Source organism: Sander lucioperca, chromosome 5, assembly GCF_008315115.2.
Source record: "Sander lucioperca isolate FBNREF2018 chromosome 5, SLUC_FBN_1.2, whole genome shotgun sequence".
Classification (NCBI taxonomy): Eukaryota; Metazoa; Chordata; class Actinopteri; order Perciformes; family Percidae; genus Sander; species Sander lucioperca.
Window position 1 is genome coordinate 9812197 of NC_050177.1, and position 14489 is coordinate 9826685.

At 38.8% G+C, this 14489-nt stretch overlaps 1 protein-coding gene across 4 annotated transcripts in view; it reads right to left on the reverse strand.

Annotated features, from left to right (window-relative positions):
* Positions 1-2963: 2963 nt before the first annotated feature.
* prkd2 (protein kinase D2) overlaps positions 2964-14489 on the reverse strand; it is a 38428-nt gene continuing 26902 nt past the window's right edge. For 3 of the 4 annotated variants that reach the window (XM_036001051.1, XM_031296697.2, XM_031296695.2), the window contains 15 exons: positions 13917-14100; positions 13728-13799; positions 13523-13540; positions 13189-13348; positions 12977-13088; positions 11984-12061; positions 11581-11899; positions 11058-11110; positions 10887-10959; positions 10449-10555; positions 7512-7673; positions 7159-7257; positions 6678-6945; positions 5879-5964; positions 2964-4614 (listed from right to left, as the gene is read on the reverse strand). In XM_036001051.1, the coding sequence (XP_035856944.1) occupies positions 4390-4614; positions 5879-5964; positions 6678-6945; positions 7159-7257; positions 7512-7673; positions 10449-10555; positions 10887-10959; positions 11058-11110; positions 11581-11899; positions 11984-12061; positions 12977-13088; positions 13189-13348; positions 13523-13540; positions 13728-13799; positions 13917-14100 (2016 nt within the window). In that variant the 3' untranslated portion in view covers positions 2964-4389. The remainder of the gene's footprint in view (positions 4615-5878; positions 5965-6677; positions 6946-7158; positions 7258-7511; positions 7674-10448; positions 10556-10886; positions 10960-11057; positions 11111-11580; positions 11900-11983; positions 12062-12976; positions 13089-13188; positions 13349-13522; positions 13541-13727; positions 13800-13916; positions 14101-14489) is intronic. The other variant, XM_036001052.1, reaches the window with a different exon arrangement.

Genomic DNA, 14489 nt, shown 5'->3' on the forward strand with positions numbered 1-14489 from the left:
GGATAGGTCTTAGTTCAAGACTTGTGAAGTGTGCTGACATTTTTAAGGCTGAGTCTGTAGAGTTTCTGAGTGTTCCTCATCTTCTCTTTTTTTCTTTCTCTTCATTTTTCATTCCTAATCATTACATTTTCATGTAGAAAATGAATCGTCTTCACCAGTAATACAAAAATTCCACTGTGAGAGAAAAATAATAATGAACAGAACACTTTTCAATGCAAATACAATTTTACAAATGCATTTATAAATAAAGAAAATCATTACCTGCTTGGTCTATTTTTTGGTTTTGTAAATTTGTAGGAAATTGTTATTTGTATAATGGACCGTAAAAATGTCTCTTTATCCACCAAACGATTTTGTTAATATGATACTATTAACTTTTGGGATTAAGTATTTAATACCTTCCACTGATTTTTCACAAAGTTCTAATTTAGTTTTTGCAAAGAAAGACTTGTGTGATGTATAAGAGTTCTTGTCTACCTTTTGGCTTTGCATCTGTCTAACAACCGGAAATGCTCTGCAATTTTCTGTAATTGCTATTGCAATTGCAAAATTATTGCTAATTGTTTTACCCTGTTTAGTTATTCCCTATTTGAAATGCATTATGCGTTAGTGCAAGGGCAACCTCAGCAGCTGGCATAGCCTTTTAGTGTACTTCCAGAAAACTGCAGGTCAATTGTTCTGCAGTCATACCAGCTGATGAGGAAATTGCTATCAGAATTTCCGATCGTGTTACACGATTACAGAAAAACATTTCCAGACCTAAAAAGGTTTATGTTTTGTATGTTTACTGACCGTGTTTGATGTTATCTCAGGAAGCAGGATTACTGAGCTGGGCTGACTTGATAATGGCAACAAGTAAAAACCCTGAAATACCACATTCCAAATTTGGCAGGGTTTTCAACACGCTCTTTTAATTTCATGTATTTTCCACTGAAACAAAACAATATATTACACAAAACAGAGACATTTAGTGAGTAGTATAGATCGATGGTTTAAATTATTTAATTTTAAGATTTTAGCCTATTATGTAATGATAAAACATTTCCTCAGAGTAGGATGACAAAACACTGGTTGTGGAAATAAAGTCATTAGCCATTTCTGTCTTGTAGGCAAATTAAATTAAATATAAATACTGTTTTAATTTAAATGTTTTCATTTGTCTTAAAAGTTCATTGTGGTGTTATTCTATAAAATCAACAATGAATTGATCATACTCTGCACAGCCAAAGCCTGAAATATCTTATTCAACTGTTGCATTGGCTCCAAAAACTATTCAAAACACACCAATGAGTGCTAGATGACATGTTCCTTCATTAAACCAATCCAAATTAGACCAAATTTAAGGATAATTAGGATGTAGGAACCTGGGGAAGCCCAGGTGTTGCAGGTTACATTAATGATCCCCCTGCAGAGTCAGCAGAGGCGAATCACAGCAAACACAGGACACTGCAGGGGTGGTCACACCCACATACAACTTTCTGCTGCTAGAAATATTCACTAAAGCACCAAATGTGAATTAATCCACTGCTAAAAATAGTCCCCATCAAATGTGCTCTTTACTCCTGTCTGAGTAGCACGTAGTAATACAGTAGTAGTAAAAAACTAGTGTCCAGCTGTATTTTAAATTCATTCAATTTATTTTTATTAAAACTACATATTTTGTGTCTTATTTTCAAAATGTCAGTTTTCATGATGGGAACCAGTGGGCTGAGAGCAATTAGGATAGGAAAGTATCATATTGTATTAGAGAGACAGACTAACACGTTGTTGATTATGGTCTTTTCATTGGATTTTTTTGACAATAACAGAAACATCTAATTTGTTGAGTGTACACTTTTTGATGAGTAAAACATTCTTTATGTTTACGTATATTACAAATGCTGCCATCTATGGTGGAAATTCAATTAAAATCGTGAAGCCATTCACGAAACCTGTTGCGACGGCAGCTGAGAGCATATGTATACTTTCAATTTAAAAAGCACATTATTTCATCTCTCAAATGTTCCACTCTGACCAGACTTTCAGAGGGAATCTTTCATTTATTGACTTCTCTTTCTCTTCTAAGAAATTAGAAAAATGTTGCTTTTCGCAGAATTAGATTAAGCTAATTAGAGACTTCATTGCTGGTGCCAGGTTACTAGTCTCTCTGAGGTTCGGATCTCTTTTGCTCACTAAGTGCAGGGTCTCCACTGCCACTTGCCAGTGCAAAGACAGTAGTCTGGAGAAGTGTAGCTGATGGGATAGTGACAACCCTGCCACTTGACAGAAATAAAAGGAAACGGACAGAGAGGAAGAGTGTATCATTTGGTGTTATTTAGCAATGATGATGGATGCAATGTAGGAGGAAACAAGGCTGTACTTTCACCAGAGTAGCTGGCTGAAGTGCGCTCATCACAGAATGGAAGACAATTCACTACCTTCGCCTCTATAACCACATGGCCCTCTTGAGTGCCTCTCAATCTGTGAGATGTAATATGTGTAAAACAATCAGGTCTTTGTTCTCTGAAAGCTGTGAGTAATCTTTGTGTGTGTGTGTGTGTGTGTGTGTGTGTGTGTGTGTGTGTGTACACTCAAATGCATACATAAATCATTCATATGTTAAGGGCATGTTGCAAGCATCCTTGACATTTGCATTGGCCCATGTCAGTACATTTAAACAGAAATTAGCATCGGCATATCTGTTATAATCACTTCTTCAGAAAGGGACAAAATAACAATGCTTTTCTACTGCTTACCAAGTGGTCCTTATTTGTTTGTCTCATGTTATCCAATCTTGAGTTGTCTTTCGCCATAGAAAACCTGAGTGACAGTTTTGCTTCTTAAACATCTTAGTAGTGAATCATTATCTCATGTCCATAACTGCCCTGTTTTGGTTGTTTTCTCTCTCGAAAAGCTGAAATTTACAATTTCTAGATGACAGTTATGCACGGATGAATAAAGAAAACATCCAAGACAAAGAAGAATATTGTTCAAGGTTTGTATTATCTGTTACCAAGGCTAGGATTATCCTTCAAACATGTTATACACAGTCTACGCATATTTGACAACTATATAAACTTCAGGTTACACATGTGTATAATAGACCTAAGATCATAACTACAGCATGTTTTATATTGTACTTTTATATTCTACTACTTCACAGAAACATGCAACATATTGACATGACAGGTAGTCAATAATCAAACTACATGCACTCTCCAAAACCTAGTTTAGTAACCCAAGCTGTCCGTCTATGCACTTACATCATAGGGAGAGGTCTGCTCTTCTTAACAACAGTAAACAAAGAACTGTGTTTAAAAGAGGTGTCCATTAACATGCTCAGGTGTAAAAATTCTGCTTTCATTGGCAGTACCAGGTTTGTGAATCTTGTACACATGTACGCAACTGTAAGGACATTATTCACCATTTAAATACACAACTGTTTGACTTCAGAGATGAGTGAGATTTGGTAACTCCGGTAAGGAACAGCCCCATGCTAGAGATCATTTAAACCCACAAAGACATCTTTAATCACATATTTTCTAAGAGCATATTGTGGTTCAAAACTAGTGGTAATTAACGGAGGATTTGCTGTCAGCAGATCAATACCTCCAGCTTTCACTACAGGACATGCATTAATGGGAATGCATTTGTGAATGTAGATGGGTTTGACTCCATGCCTGCACTTTAGTAATTACCAGCACAGAGGAAGTCCTTTGTCACTGTAAAGCACGAAAAGAGATTGAACCGGTCTTTACCGAAGACATACATGTAAAAGGGACTGTAATTCCTGTCAGTCCAATTAAATGACACCAAAAACAAGCGTTACTTCTCTTTTATTGGGAGGCAGTTTCATTTTCAATATTCACTCAGACAAACCTATTTGTTTAGAAATACACCTCAATAAAAAAAAATAAAAAAAAACACACCTGCACGAAATTTTTATGTTTATCGCTTGTGGTGAAGTGGCATTTCCTTCATCACTTCGATGCATCTTGCAGTGGGAGGGAAACACCATGCTGCTCTTCATTCGTCTGAGAAATTCTTATTTAAAGTTTGATTTCATCTGTAAAGACTCACCCATGTGAACTGCACAGAGGATGTGAAATAGAGTCGAGCAGTCTTCATCATTAAAAGAGTGCAACGAGTCAAAAGATAAAAGACGACCAATAACAGCCGAGGTGAATGATCAGAATTAAGTTTTGATGAGCTCAAGTGAGAGGACAGAAACTAGATTTATTACTGTAAAATTATGTGCAAGCACACAAATGTGCTGTGCAAGTCTAAACAGCTGAAAGCTATTTCTTCATGTCTCTTTCAGGCTCTAGGTCAACCATGCCAATCCTCCCTCCCTCTCCTTACTTTTTTTCCTCCTTCCTAAATGCGCTTGAGTCCTCTGTCTCTCTCTGGTCAGAGGATGCTGACCCTCTCAGTGAGGCCTTGCACATCTGCATCCTCCCCGCCCTCCTCATCGTCAGAGGCCGGCGCAGGAGGAGGAGGAACAAGGTGAGCGGGGTAAGGCAGAGTATGTTCACGGGCAAACATTTGCCAGCGGCTGTCATCACTCTCATGGGTTATGTAACGGCCACCGAGTTTAGTCTCCAGCTCCCGCAGGTCCAACCATGTCTGGTAGTCCTGAGAAACGGAATTAAGCAGAGGGATACAATTTCAGTTTCAGGAACCTTGAAATTAGATTCAAATTAAATGGGCTGTTATGTGTTTATAGCACATCATCCGGTAATCACTTTAGACCTCTGTGTGTGTGTGTGTGTGTGTGTATGTGTGTGTATGTGTGTGTGTGTGTGTGTGTGTGTGTGTGTGTGTGTGTGTGTGTGTGTGTGTGTGTGTGTGTGTATTGTATGTGTGTGAGTAAGAACTTGAATGAGCCTAGACTGGTGTGAATACTTCTGAGAAAATGATATAAGACACTTTCATCATTATTTGTTCCTGCAAACCATCATTGCAGTAAATTCTCAGCCATCATCATTATTAAATGTCGGAAGGATGATTATTGATTTATTCATAGTGTTCATGTTGAAACAAATACAAAGTGCTTCACAATTCAGGATGAAATTAAACAATTGTAACAGGGAGAATGCAAATAAAAAGAATGATGGAATTCATCACTCATAAATAATTTAAAAATAAATGTGCCTTTAAATGAGTTTTGAATGAATTTTACAATAATAACACAAGCAGTGAATTTGGCAAACAACCTAAAAACAATGTTACTCGTCTCTCAACTTATATTCAATCTTCTCCTCATCAAATCACCCGCAGCTATCTCAGCTGAAACAATGTGTACGCCTGGTAAGAAGCATGCGCGAGGTGCGCACATTGTCATGGCACATTCTTTGTTTATAATACCAGTTTATGTGTGGGGAAAAGCATATGCGTGGTTTTTATTCATTGTGCATTTATACATCGGGTCCCTGGTGATGTATTTGCCATTTTCTGTAAAGGCCACAGATTTTATTGAGGGGTTTGCAAAAGTAAAAAAAAAGGTGAAATTATTGTAAGGTACTGCTCTGCCATTGAACGTTTGGCTCAATGGTGTTTTAAGCCCCCAACGTCTCCTTCCAGGCAGCGCTGTGACAGTTGACTTCAAGGCACCTAACTGTAACCTTAACCCTAACCCTAACCATAACCATAACCATTGCCTAATCCTAGTGCCTTCCAGGCAGCGCTGCCTGGAAGGAGACGTTGGGGGCTTAAAACACCGATAAACGAATTTATGGGCAGTCACCATATCTGGAAAAAGTGCTGCTTTCTGTACTTTGAATTGGGGATTAATGGTTGTTCTGTTAGTGTGATAAAAAAAAGTGTCAGACAGACTTTAAACCATGTATTACACAGTGTGCGTGTTAGTGTGTGCATGAAAGTAGTTTCTATATGCTACCTGCAAGTAAACGTGGCTGAGACTCTTGTCCACGCTGTAGCGTTTCCTCATTTTCACTTGCAGCAGATTGTTGATCAAGTCGGTTGCTGGAAACAAAAGAATACAGATCTGTCTATAAAACTAAACTGACTATTTAGAGTAAAAAGAAGAAGAAGTCTCTAAAATATTATGCCTTGGTATTTGAGCTTCATCTGAACAATTTTATCTCTGCATGTAGAAATGCAATGCAATGTACAGGAACCAGTTTTAAGATGACTATCACCATGATAGAGATGGAAACCCAGTTCCCATAGTAAGTGGTTTATGGTCAGAGCATTATTACAAAATGTATTGTGAAATTTAAAGGTTTTAACTTGTAATGGCTTGTCCTGCTTTGACAGTTCATGTGAACCTTCCTTATATACACTCAGAGAGGTGTTGATTCAACTGTATATGGTCATTCTGGAGGATGTAGTTTGTGGTGCTGTTGATCTGTATTGCGTTATACAGAGAGGTGGTTCTGTTACTTAGCCTACCCTCATTAATATAAACGGGGTGGACAAAATTTTAGGAACACCTCTCTATATAACTCGATACAATTCAACAGCACCACAAACTACACCCTCCAAAATGATCACACAGTTGTATCAACATCTCACTAAAACAGCATCAAGAAATACTGAACAGTATAACCTTCATGGAGACAAGATGTATTAGACTGCATTAGCTTTAGCTAGGTGTACCTATTTAAACTGGAAACTCTGTGCAATACTAGATGTGTCAAACAATTCCTCTCGTCTCTCCCCCCCTTCGTGTTTACCATCACTGGAGATCTGTTTCCAGGGGTTGGGAGGGTACATGAAGGCAGCGTTGTGGATCTGGTCGTTGATATCTTCGTCCTCATTAAAGGGGAATGTCCCACTCAGGCTGACATACATAATGACGCCGACTGACCACATGTCAAGTGAGCGGTTGTAGCCCTGGTTCAGCAGAACCTCCGGGGCAAGGTAGGCCGGGGTGCCGACCACCGAGCGACGGAAAGACTTCTCGCCGATGATACGGGCAAAACCAAAGTCACACAACTTCACCTGAGAGAAGGAAACAGTGAGGAACAGTAGGCAGGGAGTCAGGTTGCCATTTGATGAATAAATAGAGAATTGGTAAAATGGCAGAGAGGCATTGCTTTGGCAAGTGCTTTGTGGTATTCATAACAGTGTGAAAACCATAACTGCCGCACAATGAGAATGGGTTTTAGTGTGTGCACTGTGTGTGTATTTGTGTATTTGTGTGTTTGTGTATACCTGGGGAAAGGGATCCGCAGAGGCAAGCAGCACATTCTCTGGTTTCAGATCACAGTGAACTATGTTCTTAAAGTGTAGATGTCTCAGAGCTGCAAGAATCTGCATATACGTACACACAACCGCAAACACAGGATATGAATTTGTATGAAGTTACCACACAGCCCAATACAAACAAATACTTAAAAGACAAGATGATTCATTAAATAATGTCTATATATGTATATAAGACATAGTCAGTAAGTGACACACACACACGCACGCACGTGCGCACACACACAACAACAACACTTGCATCATTGCATATATCTACTGATACACACCACAAATGCATCTTTGCTGGGGCGCATACACACCTGTGTGATGAGGAACTTAGTGAGCCTCTCAGGCAATCTGCCTTTCTCACTGGACAGAATCATCTCCAGCATGTCACCATGCAGCTTCTCCATCACCACAAACACTTTCTCTGGGGTCTCAAACATACACTCCAGGTTCACAATGCCCAGGTGACGTAAACTCTGAGAGAGGGACCAGAAAAGAAGAGGGAGAAAGGAGATAAAAGATTATATGGAAATTTGGGATTTGTATGAAAAGACGGGCAGGATGAAATAGCAAGCAAAAGAGGAGAGAGTGGTAAAAGAGAAGTATACAGAGAGAGTGAGTTTTGAAAGAGCAGATTAAGTGTGAGAGACAGGAACAGAATGAAGTAAACGGAAGAAGAAAAATAGACAGAGGCAGACTGTCAGCTTCAGTTCTCAAGAAAGGCATATTTATATGATTCAGAGGGGCATCATTTTAAAAAACATTTCATTTGAAAGGTTGTGAATGTGTCTTTTCTTTATCTGACAGGCCAAGTGAGTAACTGTAGAGCTGAAGGGAAAGTCAGGTCTTTTAGTGACAGAGTCGTAAACACATTTAGACAGCATATAGAATAACTGAAGCTCTGTGTCCATCTGTTGGTGAACAATGAACTGTGCATTAAAGAATGCATATGTTTCTAAATCATTACACAAACAACAGGCTGAACAACAAAACATGCAATTATTTCCAACAAAAACATTCTGTAGGAAAAAAATACATCAAAACACAACATGACCATTGATTAAATCCTGAACTGAACAAATGAATACATTATTCGGTAACACTTTACTTGAAGGTATCTACATAAGAGTGACAAGACACTAGAGCTCGACCGATAAAAGATTTTTAAGGCCGATACCAATACAAATATTTGAAGAATTAAAAAGCCGATATTCCGATATATCAGCCGATATATATTTAAAAAAAAAAAATCCACAAATGCAGAAAACACTGATTTCCTTAACATTAGTTATTTATGAGTCCTCACTAAAATAATATGATAATGCAGTTTAAAAATAATAGTTTGTTTTATTGTCTCAACAGAACAGAGGAACATCAAAATATATTAAAGTTCTGATAAATAAAATGTATAAAAATACAAACTTAAGATATGAAACTTAAAGTCCTTTGAACAAAAAGACAATAACAACAAAAGAAATCAACGAGTGTTGCCAACAGGGACGTTGTAGAGCGCCCTCTGGTGGACAAAATATGCAACGGCAACACTCATAACATGGTGGTCCGTGTACTTTTTCGTTCATTTGATTTTCATTTCATAAACAGGTATTAAAAAACAAAAAACTAATGGTTATTTGATTTTCGTTTTAAAATACAAAATTTGAAATTGAAATACAAGGCATTTTTTCCTTTTCATGGTCAAAAGGGGATGGGAGAAATTTAAAATATACTTTGATTTTCATTTTCTATTTCATATAACAAAAAATAAAATCACTCGAAAATAGAAACGAAAAAAGGCTTGTTTTTTCATGTTCAGTGTAGCCTACCAGTGGTGCTTTCAGCCCAGGCTAAAATTACTTTGGAAACCCTAATGCATATGTTTATATGTATTGCCTCATTTATGTATTTCATGAAATGAAAATCGAATGACCAAAACATACACTACCATATCTGCTTTAACTCAGGCTGCAGGGGACATTCTAAAACGCTTAACATGAAAAAAAAACACTTAACCATCACCATATTTCTCATGGCCATATCTTGTCATGAACACTAGCCTGTCAAAAAAACTAAACTGAAATTCAACGATTATAGAAGTTCTCTCACGTTAACGTTTTCTTCTTCATTGGCGCCTATGGCGAGGAAGAAGCTTAACGTGGTTTAATGTACCTAAACAATGATCAATGATTACCAAATTTCTATCTCATATTGCTCCTCATAACCACTGAAAACTGACAAAAAATCTAACCCAAAGTCCAATTATTATGGACGTTATCTGACTAATAACTGACTGATATCTGATTGATCATTGTTTAGGTACATTAAACCATGTTAAGCTTTTTCACGTTAAGCGTTTCAGAATGTCACGGCTGCAGTTGAGGGAAACTGTAGCCTATAACTTCCTGAGCGACACATGAACCCTAACCCTAACTCTAACCCTAACCCTAACCATAACTTGTCATGACAAAAACCGAATGACACTTACTAAAAATTTACCCTTTGCAATTTATTTTTAACTTTACAATCATTTTTAAATATCTAATTTTCTTTAACTTGACAAACAGTATTTGTTGGTTCCATAGGTTGGCTAACAATTCTCCAGGCTTTTTAAGTATGAAATAATCGAAGAGTATAAAGTGAATAATGAAGCCTAATATTCTTAAATACTGCAACTGATTGAGAAATTGTGTTCCCAAAAGGCAATTCAATTATCACTCTGTTAAGTAGAATATTTAATGCAAATATCATACACAAAATAAGTATTACAAATGACTGTGGATGATCTTAAATAATTTTTTATAAGAAATTCCATATAATGTTGATTCATCACTAGGAACATGGTCTGCAACTGTAGAAGGCAGCTATCAGATAACTCTGACATGGCAAATAACCCTAGCCCTAACCCGGTAAAGGTGCTATATAAATGCAGTCCATACAGTCCATATAGCACCTATTATACTTATATACCACTATATACCACTTATAATAAAAAAAACATGGAAATCTCACTTATATGTGACCAACATGATTTATGAGGAGATGTTTAGATATTGAGAATCACAGTCAAGTTAATTTAATACAAACCTTGTCAATGTCACAATGAACACCAGTATTGGAATGACTGTCAGCATTTTTCATGTATGTGCCAATATAACTAACGACATCAATATCCAATATATAGCATAGCACTGTGTCAGCATATGTATGTCGGACAGCCATTTACAGCTTCAGTGAAACAGTATGTGTGTGTTTACCTGCAGTATGGCCACCTCGTTCCTCAGCTGGCTCTCCTGCTTGGTGGGAAAGCGAAGCTTGTCAATGACTTTGACAGCTACATCCCTCCCAGTCTTCCTGTGCTTTCCTGATGAAGAAATTCAGTTTTAGTAGCAGATGTGGTTGTAAACTATGTCACAAACATGTGGACATATATTGGGCCCTGTGCTTAAAATAACACTCCATTGATGTAACATTGCACTATTGTAACATTGTCGGACTCGGATTGTTTGAAATCGGTTCCCTTTGAAGACACATCAACTCACAAATGCATCAGTATAATCCATGTTTTGAGAGGTGATGTATTGTCTTGTAACTTTAGACACCATTATTATACAGCACTATAACATTATTCATTTCCTTCACAAAATACAGCAATCTAGAGCTCAATCAGCATCACTGGACATAGATCAACATACCTCCATACACAACTCCAAATTGCCCAGATCCCAGCACTTCATCAGCAAAAATCTGGTACACTGTACCAATATCCTGTAGGAAAGCAATTTTTTACACAATCATCAGCATTCTCCATGTATAATTAATTTAAAGATTGAAGAAAATTGCTAAAACTTGACAAAAAGTCATACCACATTCTCTTGGATTTGACTGTTGGACACAGATATGCTGATTGAAGCTTGTCCTAAAAATACAGAACCAGGAACAACATAAAGGTTATACAGTATTGTGAGTTGTTAATTGTGTATCATTTCTTAAACACAACTTGTCAACTACTAATACCTTATGTGTGTTGTAGGGTATTGTCTCTCACACAAAAAAAAGAAAAACTTTGCTCAACCTCACCTTGAGGTACTAAACTTGTGAAAGAACAGCTTAGCTTACTGGAAGAGTCTGCTCTTTATTTGACCTCCATCAGGGTGTTTTTGATAAAGATCAGACTCGTCCAGTTAGTCAGTGAAAGTTGGCAAGTTTTTTCACTTTTGGTCTATTGTTTCTTGAGCACCCAGTTGGCTCGTGAGGGAGCAACAGCACACACTTTTTTGGGCATATTAAACTGACATTCCCATCCATAAATCTCAAACTGTAATGTGCCAGTTAGTAAATATATCAAACCAAAAACGCACCACCAGCATTTGCCTGCTCTCTACTTACTGTGAGTTGTGTTGCCCTCAGCTGGTGGTGCGTCCTGAAAGATGACTGGCATGAGGGCCTGGCGAATGGCGCTCTCCCAAGCCTTGGCCACCTCACGCCCAATGCCGCTGTTGGGAGCTACTTGGCTAGGGGAGGGAGGGGTCGGGGGGAGAGTCTGGGGGTTGCTGGGGGACGGAGGGGGGAGAGTGTTGGGGTCTTCCCCTACAAAGTAGCACATAGTGCCTGTGATGAGCTCGAAGCAGTGAGGATTTGTGCCTGGGGGGACGAGAGTGAAGTTGCCAGCAGGGCGCACCTCCAGGATCTCAGACAGAGGGATATCCTGCAAGAGGATGGCCCAGTGAGGTTGCACACTTCAAATACATGACCTGAGATCATAGCTTTTCATGGAGTAAACTATATTTACCTTGTAGTATTTGTTGGTGGTGTTGTTCTGGAAAAGGATGATGCACTTACAGTCCAGACGCCAGTAGTGCCTCTTCCTCTGTTGGGTGTTGGAGTAGGGTGGGATGGGGTTAACGAAGGTAAGGCAGGACATTGAGGGGGTGGGGGGTGGAGGAAAGAGGACAGAGGGTAAGGAATTGGGTACACATCGTGGGCAAAGTTAAGGGATCAATATAAATGCATTTCAAATTCGGCGTTGACGTCCAGAAGAAGAGAAGAGTGACCAGATGAGAAGAAGGATGAGCAGGAGCACAAGCTGCAAGAAGAGAAGGTGAAAACAGAGAGAAAAGAGAAAGGAGACAAAAGTGAAAGAAAGAAAGAAAGCGAGAAAGAAAGAGAGAAAGAGAGAGAAAGAAAGAAAGAAAGAAAGAAAGAAAGAAAGAAAGAAAGAAAGAAAGAAAGAAAGAAAAGGAGCGTGTTAGTGAAGCCAAAAAGGAAAAATCGAAAAACAAGACTAGAGAGGCAGCAAGGTTTCTTTGAGGTAAGAGAAGATATTAGGAGATATAAAAGGCAGAAAATTGACTTTTAGCTTGAATTCACCTCACATTTGCTGAGTGCTATTATGCTTTCAGGGGGACTCAGCCTCACAATCAATCTTCAACAATTTTCTCTTGTATACACATACAGGTACACACACACATGCACGCTCACATGCACACAGATATGAAAGAAAATGGAAGCAATAAAGTGCATAAAGTGAAATGATCAAGGTTGAAACTGTTGAGAGAGGAGCTGGTGTACGGAGGAAATGAACAAGAAGGTCCTTTATGTCTCTGAGTGAATGGAAAGTAAACAAAACAAACTTGCTAAACCATAGAAAAGAAAGTGAAGAAAGAGCATCTACAATAAAAAATGGCTTAAATCTGTATGTTCAGCCCCTACAGCAACGACAAAGGAGAAAAGGTTTAGATACCCAAAGAGAGGAAATCAGGGGAATTATGGGTAATGTTTTTACCAGTGTGTCCTTATTGCTGTAGTGAACCACCCATCCTTCCTTGATAGCCGTACTGGATCGACGGGTTGTCTGTCTCACCGACTGCACCACCCTCATTAAAGGGATGTAAACACTAGAAGAAGGACAGAACTCAGTAGGTAAAATGTGTGTTTTATTTTCTGTGTGCACCGTTATAATCTATAGCCGTTTTTCTCCAAATGTCTTCCTCATACCTCTGGTCTCCGCTGGTTCCGTCCTGGTTGTTGTCAGGAGAAAAGGACCCAGGGATGCTGCAGGCCTCGTCTGAGTCATCCATTGAAGACTTGTCAGAGGCGTCGTAGTCACTGCTGTAGTCCATGGGCACCTCAGGGTCAGCACTGGGACTCAACATGTCTGGGGGGGGAAGAAGAAGGAGAGAAGGGGTTGAGTGGAACTTGATTTAAAATGACTGTGTTTAAAATGCTGTGAAAACATACTACTACTTGCTACTGCTATGACTACAACTAAGCCCTCTATTAGAGGCCTACAGCTTTACATGCATCAAAACAGAGTAGCGGTAATACTTACCGCTGTTACTTCTGTTGTCTGAGAAGATAAAAACATTAGTGCCAGTGAGTTTCAGTCTTGTTAGATAATGTATTATATCATGTATGGTTATTAGAGTAACTTAGTTGTGACAATGGAAACATGCAGATAAGAAATCAATATTTTTTTATCAAATCCATGCAGGGTTAACATATTCATAAAGACATAGATTTATATATCCCCTCACCTCCAATGGTCTCCCCGAGGCAGTCATTAGGAACCTTGTACACACAGCGTTTATGGCAGTTAAACTTGCAATCTGAGAGGAATAAAACACACATTCTGATCAGATTACATGTAATCCGATTAGATTTGGCTTTTATTCTGCATCAACCTGGCCGTCCAGAAATAGGTCTCTCTATTTGTCTGTACTCACCTTTGCACTGTAGGCCCTGCCTAAACAGTCCTCGGAGAAGCCTCTTGCAGTACTGGCACACCGTTGGTCGTGTGTACGAGTGGACAGCAAACGTGTGGGGCACCTTCACCTTGCTCATCAGGATCTTGTCCAAATGAACTGGTCGGCCCGTGTAGAAGCGCCGGGCGTCACTCGGGGTCCGTGGCTAACAGAATTGAGAGGAAACAAAGATTATCAATTTAACTGTTTAACCCTTTTGGCAGCAAGGTAAATTACCAGCAAACTAATTAATTACTAAAGCATACATGTATTAATAAAATGTCTTATCCTTAATCCTGCAACAGTTGATTTTTGTTACTTGGGGGCAGAGGAAAGAAGTTATGAACACAACACTGACACATCATTACCTATGGTGAACTTGTAAGCAAACAGCTGCCTACATCCAGAAGTTACAGGGCGCGATTATTATTAATTTGGAGCCGTGTTTCTGTCCACCTGACGATTGGAATGAACATTTTACTCTCTTTTAGTTCTGCTTTTGGTCTCTACCAACGCCTAAGGGAAACATCTTACACATTATAGCTGCTAAATGCT